This window comes from Crocodylus porosus, unplaced genomic scaffold (assembly GCF_001723895.1).
Source record: "Crocodylus porosus isolate Cpor-Errol unplaced genomic scaffold, CroPor_comp1, whole genome shotgun sequence".
NCBI classification, from domain to species: domain Eukaryota; kingdom Metazoa; phylum Chordata; order Crocodylia; family Crocodylidae; genus Crocodylus; species Crocodylus porosus.
Genome location: NW_017728909.1, coordinates 12,146,020 through 12,165,074, shown reverse-complemented (window position 1 = coordinate 12,165,074; position 19,055 = coordinate 12,146,020). Strand labels below are relative to the sequence as shown.

The window sequence follows — 19,055 nt, the reverse complement described above, 5'->3', positions numbered from 1 at the left end:
CCAGCCTTGCTGCTCTACAAGGTAGACAACACTGGTGAACCCAGTCCTTTGTACCTCCTTGTCGGTTGCCTTGTAGAACCTTGACCCATTTCTCTGCTCCACAGTTGCAGAGGGCTGCTCCTTATTTGAAAGGTTTCCTCTGCTTTTCTCAACACGTCTCCTACATCAGAACAAGAATGGAGCAAGGAGTGTGTTTTGAATGAACTCCACGGCCCAGAACTACTCTGGCAGATGGTGCTATTCTGGAACTCAGGGAATAAGAGAGGAAGCAAGTGGAAGATGGAAGTCTTGCCACCTTCTTCTGACATAAAAAGACTTTAAAGAAGTAACCACTGCTACATTCCTGCACCACTTTCCTGTCCCATACAGGAGTCTGAATTAGTCTGTAGGACACTTCTTCATTTCTAAAATATTAGGTACCCGAAGCATTTTGTAGGTATATGTAGAATACAGTGGGCATGTCTACACGCTCATTAATGTGCTGTAATTATGGCGCATTAAGTTTAATACCTGTAATGACAGGTACTAACATAATGAGCCATAATCGGTGCTGCTGCACATTAGCACAGATGAAAGTTGTGGGGGGGGTTGTGATACTACTGTGCATTAAACTAAAACTACTGCACATTAGCACGGGCTTTGCCCGCCATGCTGAAGTGCAGTAGAAATAGTCTTCTGCACATTAAGCATCTTGTGTAGACGTGCCCAGTATAATCAAGTGTGTAAGATACTGGTGTGGGAGTCACAGGCTCTGTTCTCGGTTCTCTTCCCAATTCTGCCATGGCGTGTCTTCAGCCAAATCCATTCATCCTTCTGAGCTTGTTTCCCCCATCCACACTTCAACTTCCAGGCAAGATTTCTCTCTTAAGTTCTTGGCATGGCAAAGGTAAGACCCGGTCTCTAGCAGGACTTGCAAACACTAACACAAATAAGAGTATACAGAAAACAGAAGTCACATTTCAAAAACAAGAAGCCACCACATAGGAGCATAGCCACGCTGCAGCAACAAGCGGCTCGAATAGTAATAATGTGAGCACCAGTGTCCAGCTTTGCTCAGATCTGTTTTCTGCGTGTTTGCGATATGCTCCTGCCTTTGTTTAAAGCTTGTCTTTTTGTATTGTGCAAATACACGTGTGGCTTACACCCCGAGAAGCAACATTGCTCATGCTGTGCTAGAACAATTGTTACTACATAAAGAGGCTAAAACAGTTAACCTTGTCAGAAAGCTTTGGCAAGAAGCAATTAAATCCAGTCAAGCTTTCCTCATCCACAACTTGGCTGTCAAACTAAAAACAGTGAGCAAGTGCAAGGCAATTAGTTTGCCAAGCTTGAGTGAACATTGTAATGACAGCGGTTTCTCCCTGCTTGTACCCTGGAGATCAGTGCACCATTGCAGATTATCCAAAGTACTACAGGGATGATGTAGAGGTATTAACGGCAGCTAATTATCCAAAAGCTTTTAGTACACTAATTTTGTGTGCTGCAGGTTTATGGCACTCACATGACAATTCTAAGTGTTTGAATACTGTATTAAGTTTACATGTGGTTTCGATTTCTAGCATTATGCTCATAACACTGGCACGACACTGTGGTTTCAAGACGCAGAGAGAAAACTCAATAATCAAACAGCAAAGAGCACATGTCGGCAATCACTGCCTTGAACAACTGCAGAGCGTATGCATTACGGGTCTTGAACAAGTGAGTTCAGGAAGGGATTTGGAATTGCGTCTGCAGCCGGGAGGCAAACTTTTGGAGAGTACCCTTGGCAAGCTGCAGGCAAAACTGAACGAGCATGAAAAGTCTTGGACTGCACGTGCAACAGCAAGGGGGAAAAACTGCATGGTTTGGGGGAAAAAGCTCAAGTTCTTGTTATTAGTGTTGCTCAAATACAGCACAATCACTAGGGTAAAAAGAGATCCAACCAGTGAACTATTTCCATAGGTTGCAACAAAAAAGGAAGAGGGGTGTTACAGATGGCGTCTGCTATAGATGCATTTAAACTAGAACAGTTTTGGACCTGTTATTATAAGGAGCTTGATATCACAGGAAACATAGTCAGGGGAACTGGAACTACCCAGCCTCTGGTGATAAATAAAGTACAAAACACCTGAACTAGAAACTCCAGCTGTACCTTGCTAAGACCCAAAGCTTGAAACATAGTGAGGTTTTAGGTACACCTACTGGTTAGCATCTGACATGTATCTTGCATAATTTCTCTCGAAATGTTAATTCTTATCTTGAATTAAGAGGAACTAACAGGATTAGGTTTCAGGTCAGGTCATTTATATGTGTTTCTGGCAATGGTTTGTCATATAGGTAATACAGTGCATTTCTGTAGGTAGCAGGCTATACAATCTAGAGCTAAGTGGATAAGTCACCATAAATAATATATTCAGCAAATATATCTGATGAGGCTTTAGGATCATAAGGAAATCTTAGGACCCATTTGCAAAAATTGGTAGGCTTAAGAATAGAGCCTAACAAGTCTTTAGTGTTAATGAAATAAACTGAATGAAGTTATCTCTGAAGGGAAAGCAAAAACCAGGATAATTATCATTTTGGCAATATTTATGGGGCGTGTTACCTGGCAATGCAAGCTGCACATTGAAATTCCTAAGCCATATGGCATGCCCACACTGAACAATCTGTAAAGGTATTTGGAGATCATGTCTGAAAGGTCACAAGCAAGTGCAATAAAAACATTACTTTGGGGGAGATTAAAAAGATGCTCCTTTAGGATTATCCTTGAGATGTTATTGTTTTAGTGGTATATCTATTTAACATGGATTTTGGTATTTTGATTGTTGCTACTGCTGTTTTAGAAGAACCAGAAACTGAAGCTAGAAAATCCTGGGTCTAGTAAGACTGATCACAGTGAAGGCCAGAGGAAAAAAAAGTGCTCCTTAAATCATTTGTTAGCTAACACACGGTGAAATCCTAATGAGGACAAGGCAGGTGTAGTTTTCTCACACGTTGGCTGATACAGGTAAGCACTGTGCTTCCTCCAGTTGCAATATATGTTTGTTACTCTGACTTAGCTAATGGCTGGCTAAAAAAACCCAACCCTTTTTCCCCCAACACAATTTTCTCCTTGTCGCCTACAGTGCTGTCATTAATATGCTTCTGTGAGGGATAAATAACCCAGACAAATTGGCCTTCAGATCTTCTGCCAAGCTTGTTGTCATTCTGCTGACAAAATCACGACAAATCAGAAATCTGCTGAAAGTACTGCAGAAGGCAGAGACACATCGGAAAATACTCCAGATGGGAAAATTACCAGCTGAAAAGCACACCAACTGCAAGTGTTCATGAAACAAGGACATTATATTCCCTTTGCTCTTAGTAATCTGCTATCAGATGGCAAGGTCCTGGCAAATTGGTTAAACAAAGCATAAAAACACTGGTGCCTGCCTCTTGCACAATGATGTAATGGGCACACTCAATTGCTTGCAATTCCTTGCAGTTAAGCTGGGTGAGTCCATAGAAAGAAGATGGCTGCCAGTAATCAATAATAATCACAATAGCCCAGCACTAGGCCAAATCTCTGACAGTTCAAAGACTGTTTTATCACCAGCAATGGACTCGCTAAGGATCAGTTTAAAAAGCCAGTTCAACTCCTGAAGCTGTTCTGCAAGAGCAAACACAAGAATTCAACTCTAAATCCAGGTGCAAAATAGATCTTAGAAATAGTTGCACCAGTTGACGGGTGGTAAAAGGGAATGGCTGGGCCTACGGGCCAAAGAAAGAGTGCCACCAGGTCAAATTGCTATCTGGCTGCAGGTATGAGCTTGCACACAAAAGTGTGATTCATTTACTCCTAAGCTGTCCAAGGCAGTAGTCACCGACAGGTAGATCACGATCGACTGGTCAATCACGGCACCTCTAATGGTCAGTCTCAGTCTGGGGGGCCTGAGCATGGGCACGTGCACACACGTAGCATCCGGGTTTTCCCAGACATGTCCTCTTTTTTGGCTCCCTGTCGTTGTGTCCGGGCAGGTTTTCGAAATGATAGCAAATGCTGGGGCTTTTGCTTTGCCTCTGCTTTCCCAAGCTAGCTGCTTGGGGCTGGGAGCAGCAGGCAAGGTGACTGGCTGTTGGGGGTCACATGGTCTGCACACAGGCCCCAGCAAATTGTTCCCAGGTAAGAGATACAGATTGTTTGATTGTTTGTTTGTGTGTCTGTGTGCGTGTCCATGCACACACACACTACATGGGTGGCAGGTATGGGGGGCATAGCTGCAGGTCGGGAGTGAGGGGCACCGGCAGGGCTAGGGGGCAGAGGGATGCAGGTTGGGAGTGAGGGGCAGAGACAGGGCACAGGTGTATCACTGCCCCCCCAATCATATACCCCTCCCTCTTCTCCTCTCCCCCACCCCCGCTTTCACCTCTCCTACCCACAAGTGTCCTCTTTTTTGGTACTGGAAATTTGGTAACCCTATGAGTGGGGACCTGGCCGGGCCAGGTGGTGGGACAATCAGAGCCCAGGTGGCTCATTCAGTGCTGCGGGGGGGCTCCCACCATCGCGCGCACCTCGATGGAGGCCTGGGGGGCATGTGCCCCCTTGATCTGTGCGTGGGGTGGAGGTAGATCCTGGGTTGCACTTTATTTCAAAAAGTGATCTTGTGCTTAAAAAGGTTAGAGACCACAATTCCAAGGCACTGAAATGATGACTTAAAAGTAACATATAATGTGTTTTATAGATTCGTAGACATCAGGGCTGGAAGGGACCTCGGAAGATCATCGAGTCCAGCCCCCTCAGCAGGGGTCATAGGATCCCAGCAAGATAGATGTCCAAACGTCTCTTGAATTTAGCAGTTCCTGTTTACCAGTTGCATGCAAAATGCATTCTAGCAACCTCAACCATGACACACAAGCTGGTGCTTAAATATGCATAAGGTTTACATGGAAAAGTTAAGGTTCTTATAATATTTGTCATGAATTTTCCTGACAAGGCTGTTATGAAATGCATGTGTGAACTACATAATAAACTATTTGGGTGTTAAATCTAGGTCATTATTTCCATATTCTAAGGGGGAAGGGATTTGTCAATAGTGGTGGTCTTGTGTGATTTGTACATTAGTACACTAGTATTATTCATAGCAGAAAACATAAGTAGAGCTGGTAACTCCTCTGCTTGAGGTGGCTCAACACCTCCATTATTTAAGATCATGTTATCAATTGCTCATAAGTACCAAACTTTAACCGCATGGGTCAAAATGTCCCTTTTGCGCACTAGCCTCAGGCTGGATTCTTCAAAAGACAGTTTCAAAAAAAGAGCTTCAATCATTTTGGAGTGTGAGATTACTGCAAAATATGTGATTATCCCTATGTTTAAATACCCTTGCAACCATTTTGATAAGAAGCTTGAGCACTTCTATGCTTGGAGAAGGGACTTGAACTTTGGCAAGGGGGGGGCTCTGTTTTTATTGGTAGCGTGCCTTATAGTATACCCCATGAAAAAACCTCTCCACTTGACCAAGTTACACACCTTGTGCACATGCTCCTTCAAGACTTCATTCGGTAGGTTATAAGTCTTTCTGTTGAGAGTATCCCAGGCCTTCAAGGACTGAGATTGGCTTTTCCCACAATTGCTGCTCATGTGCTTTATGGCTGCTGACAGACATGGGTGGGGAGAACCAAAAAACAGCACTTTACCAGAGGAGGAATTGTGTCAATTTGACCTGGTTTACCTAGCATCTGTACAGCTCACACACTTCTGCAGAGCTTTTATCTAATAGCTGATTCAGTTATTAGATGAAAGCCCCAGAAAGCCCCACTGAAGTGCATGAGTTATACAGACACTGGGCAAGTCGGGTCAAACAGATGCGATTGCTCTTCTAAGCATGTGCTGTGCCCAGGGAAGGGGGTGCAGTGTCGAGATGAAAGTTTCCCCCCCACGCACACAGTTGTAAGCAGTCTATGAGGCTTTTTTTAACTGCGTGCCCAAAATGGGCCCAAAATCAAGTTGCAAGGGCCATTTCACACCTGACATTTCCTAGCTGTTTGTGTTTAACTCTGCAGCTTTAAGCAAACTGATATATCAGTTTTTCTGGGCTATCTTAGCTCTCGGTTAACAAAAAACTGGGGGGGGGGGAGACATTTAAAAAAGTTTATTTCTACTTTAAAATAGTAACAAGTACAGGGTAAAAGTGCAGAAGCGTGCATCTCCTCTCCCCAGGAGCCAAGCAGGATGCGCTTATGAGTAACAACACACCCGTATAACCAGAGGGTGAAATCCCATTCTTCCCGCTACCCTTCATAGGGTTATACATTTAGGGCTAGAGAGAGACAACTTCCTTTTTCTGTCTTTTTTTTTTTTTAACCAATGTAGACTATTCACCAACTCCTAACCGTGCTCTCCTCTACACCAGTGTTTCCCGACCTTTTCCAGCCCAAGGCACACCTGTATTAATAAAATTTTCCCACGGCACACCTGTTAAGGCATCGTACCTGTTGTAGCTCATGGCCATGGCACAAGTCCGCAGCACATCATTTCTGATGGCGCACTTTTGTGCTGCGGCACACTGGTTTGGAAACACTGACCTATACCACCATTGATCTGTAGCAGCTCATTAGCTGAGAGGATGGGGTAAAAGGGGTGGGCAGGAAGTTGGGGATGGCCCAACAGGGGATGGCCCCTGCTTGGCTGGGCTTGGCAATGGCCAACAGGCTGGGAAGCATGCTCTAGCAACCCCCCACACCCTCCCGGTCTTCTGGCCTGGGCCATTGCAGGCATCTGGCTGCCTTTCCCAACTGAGAAGCGAACAGGAGTTCAGGTCATTATCCATCCAACATACACAGCTTAGAGACACCGACAAAGATTGACTCGATTCTACCTCCGGCTTTTTGACCGTCTGTACTTAGGCCGAGTATGCTATCAAAAGAAATGTGTGGTGGAAACCCCTTTGTTTGCACCGCTGGTTCTGGGCCTCCTAACTCTGGAAAACTCTTCTTCTTCCATGCCTCTCTTTATCCAACCATTTCACTGGCCATGACAAATAGCTTGTTTTTTTCCTTATAATAAAGATTTTTTTCTTACAATCTAGATTACTATATTTGTTGAAGTTAACAATCCTCTTTTCCCTGTAATTTCTTTATCTATCTTAAGAGTCACTGAATAAAAATGATAATGAAATCCTGATCCTTTTGAAGGCTTTAGACAATAGATTCCTGCTGATGGCAACTCAGACTCTTCTGCTAATGTAATTCAGCGCAGCCCTACAAACTTCTGTAAAGCGACAGTGGTTTATATCAGCTGAAGATGTGGCCCAACATGTAGATGTTCCTGAACTGAACTGTCTCTGTTTAGCTGAATTATGAATGAGAAAAAAAACCTGTGAAACTAATTCAAGGCCAGGTAGAAGAGGTTGTTGATTTAAAGAAACAAAAACAAAAAACAAAAAAACCCCAGCACATTAAAAATAAATAAATCTAGAGCATAGTCCTTCAAACTCCATGATACTACTACTTATCAAGTCTTTCTTTTAAAGTTGTAATAACTCCTAACCCAATTTTTTTTTGGGGGGGGGGGGAAGAAACAGATGGATATTCTGCTTGACATAAACAGGACTGCGTAAGACTGACATTGAGAAGCAGATTAGTTTATCTTACCGAACAAGGGCAAAAGTGCTCGTTGAATGTTTTAGCGAGAACAGCATTTCCAACAAGTTATACAATCTCTTTTATTTACCCCATCCCATCGACCTTAGTTCATGAGCAGAACACACCATTAAGCAGGATATCATGAGCAAGAGGACCTGAGACTCAAATTTCAGGGGGACCTTTACAATTCTACCCACGGTGCAGCGATCTCCCCTGGGGACAAGGCCAATGCCTGCAAGAGAGACATAGGAGGCCTCGAAGGCAGGAGCAACCCATGATTTTCTGCAAGGCAATGGAGAGGGCCTGCTAATGTTATACTGCCTCTGGGCCATGCTGACAAGTGCCATGATGAGGTAGGGCATGCCCACACGCTCCTGGTGCCCCGTACCAGAGGAGGCAATGGGCACCTTGGGCAGAGGAGCACCTTGCAGTGCTGCCAGCTGCATGCTCAAGGCCACCCTCCGGCAACTACACTCACTTCTGGAAGTGTTTTGAGCGATCAGGGTGTACTTCACAGCAGCGCAGAAATGCCTTGGGAATCTATAGCTGTGCAGCCCCAGTGGGCAAACCAGGTTTGGAAGCCACAGAAACGTAACTCTTGGCCTTACTCCTTGGCTGTGCCACGCTCCATGCAGTTCCTCAACGGGTGGCCTTGTGAGAGTCCTTGCATTTGGGAATGGCCAGGTGGCTATGGGTGCTCCAGCCTCCTTTCAGCTACCTACCACTGCTCTGCCATAACACCAGCTACAACTTATTTGATGCTGAAGCTTTGGGCTGTTGGTCTCAGAGCTGTTATATTACTGACTCCAAGCTGCCTGGAATTCGGCATAGGCCGGTGGACTTCCCCAGAGCCCAAATCCACCAGATTGACTAATGTTTTGGGCTGGCAGAAAAGACAAAAGAGAAGTCATCCCAATGCATGGAGGACAGCAGATGCTGCTTGATTATTCTTGGGTTAAATAAGAGATCCCTTTCACTAGACTTGGCAGGCTTCAGTTTCCAGAATGCATGTTTCTTATGACAAGACAGTATGAAAATTCATGTGTGTTTTTACAATTGCCTTACTGCCAGGCAAATGTTAAAAACACATGATATTTCATCAGCTTGTCATGCCTTGTCATAATTGTACATGACAAAAAGTTCTGAAATGTCATGTATTTCACTACCAGCACACAATCACAAAAGGAGAAAAAAAAAAAACCACCTGTTCTAAACAGAAGCTGAAATGGTAGTACCGTCTTTAGGAAATGCATGGTATTTTATCTTCTTATCATATCCCATGAAGCAAGTACCTATAAAATGTCATGCATTTGCAGTCATTTCACTGGCGAACTCTATATACACATTTAGTTGGAAGATGCATGAGATTCCATCCTTTTGCCATATTCACAAAGCTGCATAACAAAATTTGGAGACAGGCCATGTATTCTCTGGTTGGCTTCATAGTCAGGGGGGGAAAAAAAAAAAAAAAAAGATCAGTCAATTAAACAACAGGACAATAACCTGTGTCCTGAATAGCGTTCTCTTGTATTTGTTTGATAAACTACCCACTGTGCTGCAAGCATTTGCTTACAGATGCTGAAATTTTAGCTGATGCTTCAGAAACTATGAGTGGAAAATTGTCTGGATAGAAATGGTCAACTCTCAGGAGGCCAGGTCTAAAAACCTCCAATTGCACAAGGCACTTGTTTGCTATAATTCGCATTCCCTTTCCCAACCACATTAGCCCTCTGCTTTCCTCAATAGCAAGGACAAGGCTGAAAACAGCAACCAGTAAAATGCTTGTATAAGTTTCTTCTGTTGCTGTGATAAGCTACTGTGTTCTTTTTTTTCCCCCCAAGAAACAGTGCTCATGTGGCTGGAAGGAAAAAATAATTAACAAGAGTGTCCGCAAAGAGGACCTATGCAACTTGTAAATCAGCTATGATCACAGCTGATTAACAAATAACCACAAACAATCACTGGGGTATCCTGACTGCACCTCAAAAAGGAGTGCAGCATTTAAAAAAAAGTGGGGGGGTGTTATTTTTGCTAAGGTCACCGGTAAGACAGCGCTCTGGTGCCTCTCAAGGACTTTTTCACCTAAATGCTGACCAGAACTAAAAACCATCGAAATGAAAAACCTTTAATGGCCTTGTAGTTATTATAGGCAGATAGGAGTGAAGCTCTCTTAAAGCAGTGGTACTTAGTGGCCAAAGCTTTAGACTGGAATAGGGAGACATGAGTTATATTTCCAGATCTACTACTGATCTGCCGTGTTATCTTGGGGAAAAAAGTCACATTGCTACCCTGTGCCTCAGTTTCCCTGTGTGTAAACTGGGGAGGTGATCCCTAATAAGTGAAGTACTTTGAGGTCTATGGATAAAAGAGCTACATAATTGAGGGGGTTGGTTTGTTTTGTCTGACATAAATGCATAGGCAGCAAGTTCTCACCGCTGTTGGTGATGATGGTTGCAATACTAAAAATCCTCAGGGCCAGCTCCGATTTTAGAATATCCAATATGGCAAACAGGTCTGAAATTTCATGTATTTTCTTTACCATTCCCATATCATTTTCTTTACAGAGTCTCATGTTTGAGTTGCTTCACTGGGAAGAGAAGCTCTTTTGAGGGTAAAATTTAAAATAGTTGCAGGTACCTCCTGTCGGTGCTGTAGAAATGGAGAAAATGTGAAGTTACCGTATGACATTAACAGAGGGTTAATATCTTCTGAAGCACATTTTCAATAACATTTAAACACCACAAGCACAACAAGAGACGGGGGTGCTGGCAGATTCCAGGGGTGAGGGGGACCTACTCTTGTTTTCTACCAAGGCCTTGCTCTAGCCTGGAGGACAGAAGGTCTGGGCAGATCGGTTTATGCCTCTGTGGCCGCGTCTACATGAGACGCTGACTGCGCAGTCATCTAGTACTTTTATACACAAATCACTACGCGGTAACCAGAGTCACTGCCCAGCAGCTTCGCCGAACGGCTTTTTGGTGATGCTGACTGCAGTAGCTCATTACTACTGTGCAGTAACATCGCATCATGCTTCGTGCCATGCAACGCTACTGCGCAGTTGTAATGAGCCACATACAGGGCAGTCAGCATCTCATGTAGACATGGCCTGTGCTTCTTTTGCTCCCCTGCCATTTATTTGATCTCTTTATAGAGTCTGAGCTCTTCAGAGACAGGTCTGTCACTCACTATGCTCCTGTGTTGCTCGCTGGTCCCCCACTCTGTGAAGGAGACAGATCTGTTACAGCTCCACTTAAAGAACCTCGGTTCTTTAGCTCAAGCTGTAGCCGCTTGTGCTTTTAGCTTGGAGAGGCCCCCTTCGGTCCCTGGCTTTAATTAAGGGGCGCTTATACAAAAGCAGCAGGGTTGCTCTGATGCACTGTAATTGCAGCGCAACGGAGCAGGCTCGATTAATCCAGTCTGCTGAAGTGTGATAAGTACCATGCTCCAGCAGCCTCCAGCGCCTTGTGTATCAGTAACCCTATGCTTAAAAATGGTGGCAGGGGTGCTTTAACTAAAGCTCATCAAATGAGCTTTAGTTAAAGTGACCCTGCCACCGTTTTTAAGCACAGGGATGCTGATACATGAGACATTCTGGGTGCTTTAATTAGAGCAGCTTTCAAAGCTGCTCTAATTAAAGTGCCCCCACCCACTCCCAGAGCACATGTATAAACGCCCAAGATAGTGCCTGTAATACTTGTTCAACATCCAGAAGAAATGGAGCTTTAATGTCAAACTGGAGAGATTGAGCAATGCAAATAACTACTGCTAGTAGTAGGATGGTTTCTTTATTTTCTTTTTTATTATATAAATAGTCTCTACACTGTTGAGAGCAATTTTGCCTGTGACACCATGTGCATCTGCATGTGGAAAAACCAAGAATATGCCTAGCAGTTCTGTAATGCACAGGCCGACATCGGCAACACACATCTTTCAAGCCCGGCCTTATTTTCTTACGCAAATCAAAGATACTTTCAAAACCAATAAGCTATCCCTGGATTTCCTCTAACGCGAGGTTTTTCTCCTCTCAGAAAAAGAGGCAGTAAGATGCAAGGCAGGCTAAGGGAAAGCAGCACATATTTAAAATAAAAATGTCATTGCTACAAGTTGGCCGCTTTTTCTTTTCTTCCTGTGCCATAAGGAGAAATGCATATACTTTTTTTACTGCAAGATAACAGCCTGTTGTGGCATCTGAAGCCCTGTGATGCATCCCTTGATTTTCTTAGTACCTCCTCAACAATGTCCCCCAGCCTTCCCCAGACTGGTGCCAGTCCTCAGGAAGAGAAACAGGCAGATTTTTTAAACGAAGAACTAGCTGTCTTTAGAAATGCTTTTGACACAAGGCCAAAATCTCGGCTGATATAAACTGGCTCCATTGATGGTCTGGCCCATGCTTTCCTGAACCATTAAGTCTCAGTTTGCAGCAGTCACAAGCATCATCTAAATAACTTGCCTTTATAACTCAGCCTGGTGTTCAGCATTTACATTCCTGCCTGTATAGACATGTTCGGGGCCATCACTTTAAAAATGTGCAGGACAACATATTTTCACTTTTGTGGGTAAAATGAGGCTCCTTTATCCATGTTTAGGCACCTAAATAAAAGTGGCTCCATGTCCAAGGGTGCTGGGTACTCAGTAGTGTAATTAGTGGTGGGTGACCATGGCACTAGCCCTGGATACACAAATGGTGACCACTGTCACTGCTGGCCCAGCCCCTGCAGTCATCCCTGCACCCAAAACATAGATCTTTTATGACTGTAGGTGCTTCAAATTCCTGGTCATTAGTATGCAGCTCTAGGGGGGTGGTTAATGTCTCTAGAAACTAGGCCACTGATGCTCAGGTATCTAAATACAAAGCCAGAAGCCTAACTTTAGCCTAATGTTGGCTTCATTAATTCTTATACTGTAGTGAATGGGCCAGGGCATATATCTTACTAGCCAAGGGAGGCTGTTCAGATCTGCATGTGAAAGAGCTCTAGGCACTGCCCACAGACAGTGCCCAAACCTGCTTGGTAATGGGTACAACTGATTGAGCACTTTCATTTCTTAGGAGCATAGGTGACAGCTGAGAGTTCACATGGGGCTTACAGCACATGGTCTGTACAACTTTACACATAGCAAGCAATGTAGGTTTGTAGGGCACTAGAGCCAGGAATATCTCATATATCATAGGGGTGGCCAACCTGTGGCATGAGCGCCTCGGGCAGCCTCAGTGCGCAGCATGGCGCAGATCAGGGAAGGGATGTGCAGCACAGCAGCAGACAGGGCAGGATGGCAGAGCAGGAGATCAGGCAGGGAGCGTAGGACAAGAAACAGAAAGCAGAGCTGGATTTTGGGCAGGGCGCACAGAGCAGGGAACAGAAAGCAAAGCAGCAAATTGGGCAGAAGAAAGGGATCGGAGTGGCACTCCGGGAGGATGCGGGGCTAATGTGTGGTACACCTGATAAATAGGATGGTGTCTATTCTCATAGCATAAGCCAGCATTTCCCTTGCAGCGCCTGAACGCCTTTGGCCTTGTTCTACCTGAATCTGCTGGCGAAACATTGTATGATTTCAACAAAAGGGCAATGTAATTATGCAGCTCAGCTTTAGGATTATCAAAGTCCCTCTGGTACTCACTTGCTGGTGAGATGAGTCTTCGGAGTAATCCCTAACTCTCCAAAGAGAGTAACAAAGACATTAGCATCGGTTCCTGCTCCCCGCACATCTCCCGTCACAGTCACTACCTCATAAACTGTGGGAGAAGAAAAGGAAGATCAGGACAACAGAAAAAATCCCTCTATCTTACCTTTAAAGGATCCACCAGGGCTTGACCAGCCTAAAGTGAAATACGAACTACATTCAGGGATCTTTTCACCTACCATTGAAGTGAATCTGGTTCGCAGGCAGAATAGAATCACTGCAGGATAGACCAAGAAGTAAATAATATCAAGCCCAACTAAAATTGCTGGAAACAGTCAGACTGAAATTACCTACATCCAACTGAACTAGGACAGAGTTTGCACCCCCCCAAAACGTTCTGTGCGATTATGTGCACTTCGATGTGTGTCATTTGCAGATGCTATACAACAGGTGGATTTTCACAGTGTTTAAGCCACCCTGATGGAACCATTTTGATTAACACGCAGGTCCAAGCAGTGCAATGAGATCTCAGTTAGCCTGATGCAAAGAAGCGACTAAACCCAGAAAACCTGATTTCACTCAAATTAAAACGGCAAAGAACACCGAAGTCTGAGCAGCCATCCGGAGCGATCTGGACCCATTCCAACAAAACTAACTTTAATACAATCAAACACATGGTCATGCATCTAGGAACCTAGACTGTAGGTCATGCATAGAGACTGGGAAATTGTATCCATGACATCAACGATGCCAAAAATGTTAAGGGGTCAGAAAGAACAAGCAACTGAACATGTAGTCGTAGGGTGATGCTGGTGCAAAAAGGCTACAGCAATGCTTGGATGCAATAGGGAAAATAGGGGGAAAGTGGGCAGGCTACATCTATACATGGTATCCACATTGTAAAAATGATCCTAAAAAAATGGAGAGAACATAAACAAAAGCTAGGAAAAGTATTTGAAGGCTGGAAATAATGACGTTGTAGGAATATTGAAGAGCTTGATCTGTTTAGTTTAAGAAGACTGTGAATCGACATCATTACAGCATATCTATGCTTTCATGGAAAGAAAACGCAGGATACTTAGAGGCCTTTTTCAATCTAGCAGAGAAAGACATGACAGGTACTAATTACTGAAAGTTACAGCCAGGCAAATTGAAATGAGAAATTAGACACAAATTTTAACAGTGGGGATAATTAACCAATGGAACAGGATTCTGTATTTTTATGCTTCTTTGACTCACGACTGAGCGCCATTCTGGATAATATATTTTAGGCAAACATATTGCTCAGTACAAGAGTGACAGGATGACATGCTATGGGTTCAGTTACACCGGACAAGTTAAGAGATCGAACAGTCTTTTCTGGATTTAAAACAGCTGCAAGGTGGAGATGTTCAGTATTAACTATTATCGTCAGGAGCAGACATAAGGCAGAGCAAAGGCTGAGCTTTCAGGCTTTAACTCTGCAGTCCATAGATGCCGAGTGCTTGTCTTCTCAGCTGTAATAATAGTGCGTTCATGTTGGTGTGGGTCTAATAATGAGTGTATATTTTGTTACTGCCCACTTGTTGAGCTGCCTTGCATGTGTTCAGAAAAAGTAACAGAAGCCTTCATCAGGACTGCCCATGTTGGGCAACAGTAGGATTCACATGCCATCACTCTGCAAAAAGGGAAAGCAGTGCTTTCACAGCCTTAGCCCATGAGAAAGGAGACACGTGGTTGAATAAGAAAACAGCAGCTGGTTTACCACCAAATCCTTATGGGCAGCAAATGCTGGCGACCAAGATGGTCGAAATGGGCCAGATCAGAGTTGCAAAGTGCCAGCTGGAGGCTGGCTAAATCTTATGATGCTGGTAAAAATGCTGCTGAAAATACCCAACGTTTCCTATTATCACCTTTCCCTGAAGACAATCAGTGCTGTTTGCCAGAGTGATCTTCTGCAATTACAGACGAGACAGGAAGTGGACCACGTGCGGGTCAGTCTATTCGGATGTAGTTCTTGTGCTCGGTTACGGTTTGAGAAATACCTGGTTTAAAGGTGTCCAAAACACACGTCCGAAAGAAAACAAGGTTCTACAGCTGCAGAATAACAAGGGTGTAAAGGGGAATGTATGTATTTATTTATTGTCACCAAATAGCAGTTCCTCCCTTTCGGCTTTCTCCTGCTGTTAGTGCCCGACACAAACTGCAAATGCCTCGCGAATGGAAAGGACATTTAGCCACGCTCTCACTTTACGGAAATGCAACCTATGCCCAACCGTCCCCTTGCCCTGGTGATTCGCCCCTGATTATTTTCCAATTTTCAATGCTGTTATTTTCAAAAATGCAAAATTGCCTCCTAAAATAAATGACAGCAGTCCTGCACACCTGTGCAGAGCCTCTCCTCCAGCAAGCTCAGATCAACCTGCAATATTTAGCACTGACAGGAAAGAGCTTTTAACATCTCCAAGTGCTTCTTTAAACATGAGCTAATTAACCTTTGTAATTCTCCCCATTTCACAAATAGGTGAACAGGAGAATCGAATGTAATATAAGGTTTGCCATGGTCATGCACCCAGTCGGCGAGACAGCTGTGGGGGAAGGAAGAATCCCGGAGTCCTGATTCCCCGTGACCACTTTCCTTGCTACATGTTGTACAGCAATAATAATCACAAAGGGAATCTGAGACGAGCAGCTGATGAAGTGAAGTAGCGGCGGTATCGTACACACTGGGTTGCAAACGGTGGCACCAGCAAGAAATCAAAAACTCTCTCAAGGAAGAAACGTAATTAAAAAAGTGTTTGAAAGCGCAGTTACCTTTCAGTGGCTTTGATAAGAATTTGTCTGTTATGTAAAGGGCATGTAAGGGCAATGGGGAAGTTGTTGTTTTCATTAAGGAGCTTACCCTTATAAGCCACCGATTGCTTTTGAGGGGGAAAGGAATGCATTTGTTCCAGCGGAGGATGCTATCTCTGGCCATGGGGCACGTTGCAGAGACAGCAACTGGGCCACTTTCTATGTAGAGAGCTGTAAGGAGGAAAATGGATTTTATCATCCCTAGAACAAGTGGTGCTTAATCCCACCCCAGAATGGATTTACAGCTTGCTTGGGCAATCCCATTGTGAATGCCCTGCTTATGGGAGCACTGGGAGCCGTGGCTATGTACAGATGTAACACAGGCTGCATGACTCACTACATATTCTAGCACGGGGCGGGCAAAATGTGGCTCGTGGGCCGGATGCGGCCCACCAGGCCATTATATCCGGCCCTCAGGGCCCCTAAAGAATTTAGAAAATTAGTATTTATCTGCCCCTGGGGGCCTGTCATGCAATCCTCAATGGCTTGCCAAGACTCAGTAAGCAGTCCTCCGCCCAAAATAATTGCCCGCCCCTGTTCTAGCTTCTGTCCACATACACCAGCTATGTGGTACATAGCTACCATGTGCAGGGTCCTATATTCTCTTCCAGCTCTACAAAGCCATGTAAATACCTATGCTTTTTAATATTCACTAATAAAGTTTTAAATCTCAATATGTCTCTGCACCTGCACCTACGCCCCTGAGCTGTACCAGCTTTTCCTCAGTTGCAACCAGGGATGAAGGCCAAGGTACCCAGTGCCAGGCAAGCCTGGATCTTTATCATGGCTTTTATTTGCACGTGTAAACTAGGACTTATACACAGCCACATCAGTCCAGCAAGGCCATGTGTGTGTGCGAGTGCACGCAGGGGGGTTATATCTGCTGGAGGCCTCAGGTACTCTCCTATCTGTTGTGATACTCCCCAGTGTCAGCCTGGGAAGCCTGCAGGCTGGCATAGTGACATGTCCCACTGTCTGCCAGGGGAAGCAGCTCAGGGGCAATACTGGTGTTTGTATCCAGGTCATCTGAAGAGTCAGAAAGGCTAGATGGGGAAGACTGCCCATACCACGCAGAGGCTAGGGACCATCTAGTCACCAGTTTCCTGTTAGGGGTGACAAACTTCCTGCCCATCTCCACACTTTGTCTGCGGCAGTGGTGGGAGCACACCGACAAAAAGTGCCTTCACCTATGATTTGCGAAGCAATGCTTTGAAAGGAGAATTATTGGCTTTTAAAAGTCAGCCATAGCCACATATTTCACCCCTTAAATTCTCAGCTGTTACACCAGAGATTAGCATATATTCTTTCAAAACTTCAACAGTTGTTTCATGACTTTACAATGGGTACAGTGTTCAGAATAGTCACAAATTATACCTTGCAGGAGGGATAAGTTATACTTGCCTACGTCTGTCTCCTTAAGCAACTGTTCCTTTGTGCTCCTGAGTGGGACTGATGAACATTTTATCTTCACTTAAGTATATAACTGGCATGCCACACAATGGAGGAGGGTCTTTTCTGTGGCACATGTAGTCTAGGCTGATTTCTCTTTCCCTCCATAACTTCTAAGAAACTAAACCAGAGGACATCAAGGTAGAATAAAAGAAACTGGTAGCTGTCAAACAACAAAGGACGTATTTCTTACAATGGAAGCCAGGTAGAAGCAAGTACAACTCAGTGAATGTTAACTAGTCTGTATTACACATGTATGGCACAGACCATGACTTGCTTACATAGCAGAGTCCAGGCAAAGTCTGCTTCTTGGCAAAACAGAGATGAAAACTGAGGGGAAGAAATCTGGTGCACTGAACTGTGCTTGGAGGACAAATGGTACTGTTACCCACCCCGGCAGCCCATGTCAATTAATGTGTGACAGAGGGACAAAATAGTGACAGGAGAGCACAGCTGTGCAGAATGTATATCAGAATGTCATTTCATGATCTGCTGAGGCAAATCTCACAGTGCATTACAAAAAAATGAAGAATTAACACTCCTCTATAGCCAGGGTCTCTATTTGTGGAAGTCAATCAGGACAGAAGCATCAGAACAACAAGGTCGCATGGCTTCCTTTGACGCCAGAAGCCAGGATGCTATCATCCCAGATCCTTATGGCAAACAGAAGAACACAGTGCATTAGACAGGAGGAGCTATTTCCCTTTAGAAAGTTCAGCAATCTCAAGATCCAGGTTCTGTTCAGCCATTACTGACTTTTGAATTTTTTTTTAAAGCTGTTGTTCTTACTGGCTATAAAAAAATAAAAATCAGCAGACTTGATCCTCCACTGCCTTGCGCCACTTGCACAAAATAAGGGGAAAGTAGGTAGAACGGGCTGTGGTTCCAGTGGGGCAGCCTTCTGCATCATCTGCACTAAGAGTGCTCAAGTATAAATCATAGGATCTTATAGCTGGAAGGGACCTCATCTAGTTCAGTTTCCTGCTCAGGGCAGGATCATCCCTAACTAAACCATCCCAACCAAATGTCTGTCTAACCTGCTCTTGATGACTTCCAAGGATGGAGATTCCACGACTTCTGTAGGTCCCAAAGTGTGACCGCCCTCCTCGTCAGAAAGTTCCTCCTAAACACGAGCCTAAACTTCCCCTGCTGCACTTCGAAGCCATTGCTGCTAGTCCTGTCCCCTACAGCCACAGAGAAAAATCTGTCGTCATATAATCACGCTTCAGGTATTTGAAGACTTATCACACCCCACCCCGCAGTCTTCCATTCTCCAGACTAAATGGCAACACATAACATAAAAAGCAGCAAAACTCCAACCCAATGTTATTTCTTATAGAACAAAATTACTCAAGAACCTCTCTCTTATAGGTCTTGACTAATTAGATAGTCTGACTTTGAATAAATTTCATAGATTTCATAGACATTAGGGCTGGAAGGGACCTCGGGAGATCATCGAGTCTAGCCCCCCGCCCAAAGGGCAGGAAGTCAGCTGGGGTCATAGGATCCCAGCAAGATAAGCATCCAATTTACTCTTGAAGGTGTTCAATGTA

General features: G+C 44.4%; 1 protein-coding gene across 1 annotated transcript in view; it reads right to left on the bottom strand.

Annotated features, from left to right (window-relative positions):
* The window catches only part of LOXHD1 (lipoxygenase homology domains 1), a 193,395-nt gene extending 178,922 nt beyond the window's left edge, over positions 1 to 14,473 (bottom strand). Inside the window, exons 1-2 of the mRNA XM_019531681.1 lie at positions 14,461 to 14,473; positions 13,219 to 13,333 (exon numbers count right to left, since the gene is read on the bottom strand). Coding sequence (XP_019387226.1) covers positions 13,219 to 13,333; positions 14,461 to 14,473 — 128 coding nt within the window. The remainder of the gene's footprint in view (positions 1 to 13,218; positions 13,334 to 14,460) is intronic.
* Between the last annotated feature and the right edge of the window lie 4,582 nt (positions 14,474 to 19,055).